The sequence below is a fragment of the Rosa chinensis genome, chromosome 1 (genome assembly GCF_002994745.2).
Source record: "Rosa chinensis cultivar Old Blush chromosome 1, RchiOBHm-V2, whole genome shotgun sequence".
Taxonomy (NCBI): domain Eukaryota; kingdom Viridiplantae; phylum Streptophyta; class Magnoliopsida; order Rosales; family Rosaceae; genus Rosa; species Rosa chinensis.
In genome coordinates this window covers 3,882,533-3,892,521 of record NC_037088.1, presented here as the reverse complement: position 1 = coordinate 3,892,521, position 9,989 = coordinate 3,882,533, and the positions used below count along the sequence as shown (strand labels likewise).

Here is a 9,989-nt window from a genome sequence, read left to right as displayed (position 1 = left end):
TTGTGGACCAATGAATGCATAGGGACATGTTTGGCATAGGGTATTAGGGACAGCAGATTTTATCCCGTTGAGCAAGATGTCTAGATTGACTTGAATATTGATGTCCATTCGCACAATAAATGTTGTAGATGCAATTGCATTATTTGAATTGTGCATATCCTCGTCGGTTGACATATTGGAGAACATCATAGGAATTAAGAACAAACAAGTTAAACTCTTAGATCAAGAGTATTGGATAGTAGGAATGAAGTTGCACCATATGATTCTTAAATCTCTGAGAGTTTATATGAGAGAATCGTGTTGATAACGTGTTAGAAAATAAGCTAACTTAAGAGGTAAAAAATATGAAGAGAAAATAAATTGGGGAAAGTGGTGTTACTACTTCTCATTACCCCGATTTATATGGGAGTGAAGTTATTTAATGATCACTCACAAGATGACCGGTGCGAAAGTTATTTGGTAGCCACTCTAAAGGTTTATTGATGGTCATTCTCAAGTTTCCTTAATTGATATCAAATGGATTGCGTTGACAAAAAAATAAATAAAAAATCTATCTAATAAAAATTACATGTTAAATATGAAATAATTACGTAGATAACCACATAATTAAAGTATCTATGACAAAAAAAAACTATTATTATAAGTATTAAGTTATTAATATCGAAATGAAATTTGCCAATATCCAACAAACAGCACACGTGTGGATGACCCCTCACACTCTGATTAGCAGCAGCTCTCTCTCTCTCTCTGAAACCCAAACACACCACCACCATGGAAACACAAAACGACACCGCTTCATGGAGCTCTGCAACAAATTGGTCCGTCGCCGCTGGCTCTCTCGTAAATCGCGTCACCTTCGAGTCCTCCTTGTCCCCGATCGACGGCGACGCTCTAAATTCCCCCGCCGGATCCCCCCTTATTCTTCACCCTCCGTCGCCGGATTCTGGACCTTGCGAGATCACCAGTATGTTTCACAAATTTTCCTTCTTCTCAGAGAGATTTACATTTTCCGCAGCAAAATTGATCGGATTTTGATCCCTCAGTTGCTTTGTTGCTCGAATCTAGTTCCAAGTGGTACCTGAATCCATTAGAAAAATCGACCTAGTTGAAATTGATTCCTGGATTTCAATTTAGCTCATACCTGAAATTGATACCGGAATATATTGTTGTTAAATCAGTTCATTTATTAGTATTATTTGTTTTCCGGCTTTTGTTAAATTCTGTAGTTGAATATTGTGAAATTAAGGTCCCTTTGTAGGGTAAGATTTTTGAAGCTATCAATTACTATCAAGGATATTTAAGGAGTTAAGGACCACGAAAGATGGTGATTAATAGTTTGGCAACATAGTCTATATGGATGGATTAAGGACCTAGTTTCGACCATTAGATCAAATGTATACTCCTAAGATGCACTTTTCTTTTACGGAAGTTCTTATTAGGTGTCCCAAAAAGAGAGTCTCGTTAGAGATGTTATACATGTGTTCGAGTTTTCTGTAATGGGACTAAGATTTTCTGGATGTTGTTAATGGCAATGCTAAAATGGGCTTCAAATTAGGTAGAGATAACTCAGATTGTGCGGACTAGTGTCAAAGAGAAGTTCAACTAAGAATATCTGATGGGACTTGATGAAAGAGGAGTTTTAATTTCTTAAAAGTATGAACAATGACTGTTAGTGCCTAGGATATTGCAGGGTGGTGTGAATGGCAATCATATGACTTAATTTTTTTGCTTAATTGTTAAGAAGCCATTCATATATGTACTTGTAGCAATTTTGAAAAAAAATATGATTCAATCTTATTCAAAAATTAGTTGATTCTGTCAACCAAGAAAGAGGTATTTGATTCTTGAAAAGCAAATGTCACCACTTGATAACCATGACATGATCATGTTTATGAAAAAGAGGAAAATGATTATAGAAATACTTTGCATGTAATCGTTAACTTAAAAGTAGAAGAGAATCGATACTATTGAAATCACTTATATTTGTACTTTTAAAATAGATCTGAACATGGGACTTATTTTGTTAATATAGTTGTCCTCTGATCGAAACAGTTCATCACTTAGTACATGCTACAAGTATTTGTAGCATTTCAATCATAGCTCTCTCTAGAATGCTATTTTCTTGACCTTAGATGATTGTTCTGCAGATAACAAGGCACTATAGATTCTTTTACTTTTTGCAAATATGTGTTCCTTTGCATTCATAAGCCGCAGTCTTTATTTCCATTTTTTCCTTGTTTTGGGGGTTACTGTACATTTGTTTTTGTCAAAGTGTTTTGCATATAAGAACTTCTTGACATCCTCATTATACTGAAGCCATCAGTGTCCCTGTTAAGAAAAGTGTAGTGGTCAAGTAGAAGAGAATCAATACTTTCGTATTCTATTTACAAATGACCAACAATTTCTTGCCTTGCAGTTAATTTCACACAAAAACATGAGGTCCAGCAAATTTATGTTCGGAGTACTGCCCGAATCTATGAGATATACTATGCACCTGATTTGCAGAGTGACAACGAATATCTATGTACTGTTCGCTGCGGAATTGCTGCCAGAGATGAAGAAGTGCTTCACACAGCTGATAATGAAGAAGTTCGTTCGGCAAATTCAAATGGGTCTCCTAAGGACATATCTGAAGAAAACCTAAGAAATGGCAATAACTTGAGCACCAGTGAAGATGACTGGGTTGAAGTGAAAGTCCCAGATGGTCATGCGGTTGATAAAAAAATCAGCTCCTTGCCATTCAAGTTCGGTTCTGAACAGGTATGTTGGTCCCCCTCCTCATTCTTTTAGCCACTTATAACAAGTCTTGTTCCATCCTCCCTTTACAAGGAAAACTCAAAACAAATTTATAATTTTTGAAGCAGCAATCTAGACTCTATTTGGTTTTATTGCGGATACTAATTTGATAAATGAGTCTAAACTACCTATTGTGGATACTGATTTGATAAATGAGTCCAAACTACCTAAGTGTTAGATCAGCTTGTTGGAATTCTTCAGCCAATTTATGTTTCATGTTGCCAACATTAAAATATATCTTTGACTGTTTCCTGTCACTTGTAGTGCCCCTTTTGCGTTTTGTTAACAGAGAGAGGCAGAGGGCCAGGGGAATGGGTTGAAGTTTTTATATGATAAGTGGGTTATGAGTGAGTGGTAATATGAGAGCACTGATGTATATTGATTATTATCTGTGCTAATCACTGTACAATTTTTCAGGCTCTATATGAAGCTACAGCACAGATGAGTGATGTAAATCCTTGTATATCTCTAACACTTCGTCTACTGTCACTTGAGAGGAAAGATTGTGTTTATGTTGATGAAATCTATGTGTTTGCTGATCCTGCTGATTCGGTGGATTTGGAAAACCAAGCGAGTACAGCGGAAAGCTCAGCTGGAAGCTCTCTCATGGCCATGTTTATGCCTACCCTCTTGCAATTATCTAAAACAAGGAGTGTTAACCCAACCCAACAAGACTCCCAAAAGATTGGTTCAAAAGCATCTGATTCTACCAGTGTTGCAACTAAGATCCAGACAGATATTAAACCCAGCATATCCGATCATCAAGAAGTAAAGTTTCTGGATGTGAGTAGGGATACATTTTGTAGCACCCAATCACAGATCCCTCTAGAGGTTCCTGTTACAGAAAGCAAATCTGATACTGCATATCAGCATGTTGAAAGATCTATGGACCTGCTTTTTTCTCGAATGGGCAGAATAGAGGATTTATTATTGAGGTTTGAAGACAAAATGGTAAAGCCCATAAGCAGCATTGAGGCAAGGCTTGAGAGGGTAGAGCAGCAACTTGAAGTACTCAGCAAACAATCACAGAATTCTGGATTATCAACATGCTCAAGATTCTGTGCTCCTTCTTTCTCATGCGTTGAGTCTGATTCCAACTCTTTCTACAACAGTGGAAATGACTATCCCAGTTGTGAGGCAGTTATATTAGGTAACAAGGATGCTCAATTTGAGGCACTCCCTACCACACCTTATGACATGTCTGATTCAGGAAATCCTTCAAAGTTGGTCCCAGGTCTAGTGGTAACTGCTCCTGAATTTTCAAGTGATGATGAGGAGGAGGAAGAGGATCAGTCATCAAGTCTAGTGATACATCCTTCAAAGAATACACCAAGGCCTGCTTTGACAATTGATTATGCCCTAGCATCTGCACTAGCTGGGTTTATGTCTCTGACTTCTACTCAGCCTCAGAAGTGTACTCAAACTTTTTCAGTTGAAGCTCCTGAGTTCTTAAATGAAGAAGATGGTAGCCCTGACACAAAAGCTTCAGCAAGAGTTGAAGAAATAGGGACAGAGCCATCCATGTGCTTTGGTGAATCTGATGGGATACAAAATGTGAAAGATTCACTTGCTGATTCATCCAGAATTTCTTCATATAGTGAGGAGAATGTTGAAAGATCTAATGATGAGCACTCTGTTAAACCAGACGGAATTCATGTGCAGCACGAGTGTCATGAGGGCGGTGAAGAAGACAAACCTGATGGTAAGAGCGGTGAGAATGCAGTTGATCTGGCTAATCATGGCATGGCTCGAACTGATTTTTGTCAGATAACAGAAGAGATTGAGAATGGAGTAGTCATCACTGAGATGAGCAACATTGCCAACCCTGATAAAACTGATATTCCAAACGGGGTGCCTCAAAATGAGACTGATGATGGATTTAATAACACTCAGGATGATGCTAATACAAAGGAAGTGACAGAAGAGAATTCTGACAGATGTGCGAAGGAAGTGACAGAAGAGAATTCTGACAAAGATGTTTTGAAGAATATCCTTGAATTCTCACGTGCTTCTTCTGTGGTGGATTTTGAAATTCCAGTGTTGGATGTGAAATTTACTTCTCTTGAAAGTTGCAGTGCCACTTGTTCTCTTGCAGCCCTTTTGTCTGAATCGCCGGAATCAATGACTGAAGCACCTTGTGTGAGGCAAAGTGATGATGTGCCCCCGGTTGGTGAGGAGTCTAGCTTGATTTTGGTGGAAGATCGGGAGCCGGTTGGTCCTGCTCCTGATGGTAATTTTTCTGTGGATATGGATTACTATAGTGTAGCAGAACCTTTGAGCACATGGGATGCGAATCTGCAGTGTGAAACATCCAATAGCCATGAGACTTTTGCTGCAAGTCTCATTTGATAGCTTCTGTGTTAATAACTTTGTTAGTCTGTACATAAATTTGTCTAGACAAGAATTGGTCGTGTACTATCGTGTGTTTTTACCGTGCTTTAGTACTCATAAACCAATTCAGAGAAAACTGGCTGCATATTTTGAGGAGTCTCTGAATTCTTCAATGCTCAACTGGTATGCATGTAGGTGGCATATCACTTCAGGGATTCTTCTATTCTTTAACTTTACGCATCTTGACATTTTGCATATAACAAAATCAGGTCTATTGGGTGAAAGTAAATGACTAGAAAGGAAAGCTCTAAGTGAATTGAAAATGCTCATAGGCTTTATGTTTGTCCTCCACCTCTGGCGACGACGTTTGTTGGGGAGTTAACTCAAACCTACCACCAAACTCGAACCCATCTTCCATCATTTATAATACAAATTTGCGATCATTTGTTCATCCAATTATTGTGACACTCGGCTACCACCCAAAATATCGGTCAGTCCCAAACGTATTGTCACAACAAATCGTGTCTCTCGCATTAAACACCGCTAGAAAGAAGAGTTGAACCCACAATTGGCTATTGTCCCAAAAAGAACTAATAGTTCAATACACCGACCTGCACTTGCACAGACATAAATGGATTGTTAGATTATGTTAAATACACTCTTAGGTTATTAATAAAAATATAAATTATAAATATCAATAGGGATGGCAAAAATCCCCAACGGGGCGGATCTCCATTGGATACCCGCCCCTAATGGGAGGAGAATTCGGGGACAAATGGGGAATGGGGATGGGGATACCCAATCCCCACTCTCTAAGATTGGGGATGGGGCGGGGATGGTATTGTGATCTCCATCCCCAAACCCGCCCCAATAATATATACATATATTTAACTTATATATATTTTAATTTATTGTTTATATAAATCTCAAATATATATATTTATTACTTTACTTTAATATCTACACTTTTATTTTAATGATGTTTTGACTTTTGCACTCACTGAATTATGATTTATGAATTTAATCATATTTTAAATTTATTTTTTGTAGATTTTGATTTTAAAAAAGGCAATATAAGAAAAAATTATTTTATTTATTAAATTTTTATTGGGGATTTGGGGCGGGTTTGGAGGCTTAGTCCCCAGTGGGGATGGGGACGGGGAATCCCCAATATATTTTTATTGGGGATTGAGGTGGGGATGGGGGTAGAGAATGACCCCGGGGATGGTATTGTGATCCCCATCCCCAACCCGCCCCATTGCCATCCCTAAATATCAAATGTTGAAATCATCTTATAAGTGTTGAGTCAGTTGCACCGTCGGTGCATAAAATAATTTCCAAACTATATAATAGCCTTCATTTTCTGATTTAGCTCATGGGACATGATTGCTATAAATAATTGTACACGTAGAGGCATTCTTGTGTCTTTTTATACAGTTGTACTGAAGCTCAGAAAAGTTTATGAAAGTGAGAACTGAGAAGGGCAAGGCATTTGGTAGTTGAGGTATATGAGAGCATGAACCCCATGCATTGCAGCTACCACCTCTCTTTTTTCCTTCTTCCCATACAAATAAAACCAACTCTTCTCACCTAAGTCTATCATCTTTATTTATGGCAGCTCTTGCTTAATTAGCTCATCTATATTATATTATTTATCTATAATCTATGTCACTCTGTCTACCTACCAGCCCAAAATAAAACTGATAATAGTCAATTTGCTGATATTTTTTGTTTTTTGTTTTGTCTTTTTTGTATCGATTTTTTTAAATTAAAATGACTTCATTTTTTGTTTTTGTTTTTTTTTCTATTTTACTTTTTTAGAAAAAGTGGCAAACTTTCATTATCTGTTATTGATGACAATTAAGCCATTAAAACCTATAATTAATTATCTTTCAGTTCGAGTAAATTTGAAACGGTGTAAAATTAAAATATGATCGTATTCTTAAATGAATAAAACTCACTTAATAATAGTAATACTTGAATCACATCTACGAATATAGATTCTTTTCATTCAGTCTCACCATGTTTGAATTGATAGAGTTTGATTATGATCACATTTTGGTTTGTAAATAAATGTGCAACGGAGGTATGGTACTGTTGCTCTATCAAATTCAAGTTTGAATTTAAAAAAAAAAAAAAAAAAAAAACAAAGACGATATTTTGTGCGCTTTGTTTGGTAGGTAAAACGAGAGTACAAACGCATTCCAAATCATGCGGATTTTGATAGGCAACACACACCACAAAAAACCGTACACGATGCACGTGCCATTTGCCGGGGGTTTCTAACAAGGTAATTGGGCAGGCACGTGATCCCCCAGCTACCCACCTCTCGCTTCCCTTCCCAAACTCCTTTTCCATGTATATATACAACACCCCTTTTCTCAGACCATTATATTCTAACATTTTTGCTTTGCTATTGTAACGCAACAAAAACTGCTCATTCCATCCTTGTTCCTCCCCATTTTGATCTTCTCTCGACCCTTCTCCGAGATATCAAAATGGTGACCGTCGAGGAAGTCCGCAAGGCCCAACGCGCTGAGGGTCCGGCTACCGTCTTGGCAATCGGGACAGCAACTCCTCCCAATTGTATTGACCAGAGCACATACCCCGACTACTACTTCCGTATCACTAAGAGCGAGCACAAGGCTGAGCTCAAGGAGAAATTCCAGCGCATGTGTAAGTACCATCACCTGGCCACTGATCCATGATTTCTTTCTTCTATTTATTTCTTTGTCCTTCCTTAATTCATAACTTATCCATTTTTGTGTTGGAATCATATAAACAGCTTACTATTTAATCCTTTATGCATGATTTAATTATAAGAAGTAATATATGATGGTAGATAATAAAACGCTGATGGCTATAGGTGTGATGTTGCATTTTCAGGTGACAAATCTATGATCAAGAAGCGCTACATGTACTTGACCGAAGAAATTCTTAAGGAGAATCCTAGTATGTGTGAGTACATGGCCCCTTCACTTGATGCAAGACAAGATATGGTGGTTGTTGAAATTCCAAAGCTTGGAAAAGAGGCTGCCACTAAGGCTATTAAGGAATGGGGTCAGCCCAAGTCCAAAATCACCCACTTGGTCTTTTGTACCACTAGTGGCGTCGACATGCCCGGGGCTGACTACCAGCTTACTAAGCTCTTAGGTCTCCGCCCGTCCGTGAAGCGTCTCATGATGTACCAACAAGGGTGTTTCGCCGGAGGCACGGTGCTCCGGTTGGCTAAGGACTTGGCCGAGAACAACAAAGGTGCACGTGTTCTTGTTGTTTGCTCAGAGATCACTGCCGTGACTTTCCGTGGGCCTAGCGACACCCATCTCGACAGTCTTGTGGGCCAAGCCTTGTTCGGTGATGGTGCTGCGGCCATTATTGTTGGGTCCGACCCATTGCCCGAGGTTGAGAAGCCTTTGTTCGAGTTGGTCTCGGCAGCCCAAACTATCCTTCCTGACAGTGACGGAGCCATCGACGGGCATCTTCGTGAAGTTGGGCTCACATTTCACCTCCTCAAAGATGTTCCCGGGCTGATTTCAAAGAACATCGAGAAGAGCCTCAACGAGGCCTTCAAACCTTTAAACATCACAGACTGGAACTCACTTTTCTGGATTGCACACCCAGGTGGCCCTGCAATTTTAGACCAAGTAGAGGCTAAATTGGGCCTGAAGCCCGACAAGTTAGAAGCCACAAGGCATATATTATCCGAGTACGGCAATATGTCTAGTGCTTGTGTGTTGTTTATTTTGGACGAGGTGAGGAGAAAGTCTGCAGCTAATGGGCACAAGACCACTGGAGAAGGCCTGGAGTGGGGTGTCCTATTTGGTTTTGGGCCAGGGCTCACCGTCGAGACCGTCGTGCTTCACAGTGTGGCTGCTTAAACTTGAAGGTATCTGGGTTCACTTGAGTGATCTGCTCCTGGATTTGTTCTTATATATGTATCGTTTCCACTCTACTTTCCTGGTTAGATTTCCTTTTTTGGATTTATTTTTCTTGTGAATTTAGCAATATAAGTAATGATGAATAATATTATTCCACATATTTCATACGAGCAAAAGTTCCTGCAATAATTTAGTTAGAAGTTGACTTTCCGGAAGATTTAGAGCGGGGAAGGTATCTCCCACTAGCTGAAAGATTATCCGGGGATAGAGTATGTTCATTGGCAACATCTCTCAACTTCAACTCATATATGAGCTACGTTTTGGAAGATTTCAGTTCCTGCATCATTCAAACCAAAGTTTCGATAAGCAGATAAACCTATCTTCTTTGTATTAGCATGAAAGTGTCGCAATTAAATATTTCAACCGAGGAAAATATGCTACACTATTAGTTGTCAATGCAGCATATTGATGTTGATAACAGAAAGAGAATGGAAATGACACCTGCATAAACAAGTAAATGAAATGATAAGCCCAAGAAACTTAGAAAGTCTCAAACCATAGCTACACTTACAAGATAACAGATCTTCATACATAATAGCCTTGGAGGCAGGGGTAAAATGTAAGTCCAATCTTTTGTACCAAGAAAAAACAAGGTGCAGGAGTCTGGCTGTCGACACTGATTTTACATTTCTGGTATGACAGCTAAAAGTGATACAAACGGAAACGGGTATCATTATCTTAGATTCGGTCACTTCATATGCTTATACAGTGATATATTCATCACAAAGTGCGAACTACAACCATAAGCCTAAAATTTGTTCTATGCTGTGGTGGTTAATTAACACGAGTCCACAAGCCTTCTTAATGTAAGAAGAACAAGCAAACATGTATTTCATTTTCAAATTTTCTATAACTTCACTCAAAAAATATAATCCTTTCAATTTCAAAGAACAGTTCTACAATTCCCAAATTTTTATACCAAAT

General features: G+C 38.6%; 2 protein-coding genes across 2 annotated transcripts; both read left to right on the top strand.

Moving 5' to 3' along the window:
* Positions 1–686: 686 nt before the first annotated feature.
* LOC112175439 lies at positions 687–5,344 on the top strand. Its single transcript, XM_024313119.2, has 3 exons — positions 687–964; positions 2,417–2,760; positions 3,214–5,344. Exons 1-3 carry the CDS (start codon positions 772–774, stop codon positions 5,143–5,145), a joined length of 2,469 nt encoding a protein of 822 aa, XP_024168887.1. The 5' UTR covers positions 687–771; the 3' UTR covers positions 5,146–5,344.
* A 2,177-nt stretch (positions 5,345–7,521) lies between these two features.
* LOC112175453 (polyketide synthase 1) lies at positions 7,522–9,172 on the top strand. The gene is made up of 2 exons (XM_024313136.2): positions 7,522–7,803; positions 8,014–9,172. Exons 1-2 carry the CDS (start codon positions 7,626–7,628, stop codon positions 9,003–9,005), a joined length of 1,170 nt encoding a protein of 389 aa, XP_024168904.1. The 5' UTR covers positions 7,522–7,625; the 3' UTR covers positions 9,006–9,172.
* The last annotated feature ends 817 nt before the right edge of the window (positions 9,173–9,989 follow it).

What these genes read in the sequence shown, in the direction of transcription:
- LOC112175453 (XM_024313136.2), top strand. Translation starts at nt 7,626, where the DNA reads ATGGTGACCGTCGAGGAAGTCCGCAAGGCCCAACGCGCTGAGGGTCCG. An exon ending in GGAGAAATTCCAGCGCATGT is followed by an intron (nt 7,804 to 8,013) that starts GTAAGTACCATC and finishes TTGCATTTTCAG; the next exon opens with GTGACAAATCTATGATCAAG.
- LOC112175439 (XM_024313119.2), top strand. Translation starts at nt 772, where the DNA reads ATGGAAACACAAAACGACACCGCTTCATGGAGCTCTGCAACAAATTGG. An exon ending in TGGACCTTGCGAGATCACCA is followed by an intron (nt 965 to 2,416) that starts GTATGTTTCACA and finishes CTTGCCTTGCAG; the next exon opens with TTAATTTCACACAAAAACAT. An exon ending in TCAAGTTCGGTTCTGAACAG is followed by an intron (nt 2,761 to 3,213) that starts GTATGTTGGTCC and finishes ACAATTTTTCAG; the next exon opens with GCTCTATATGAAGCTACAGC.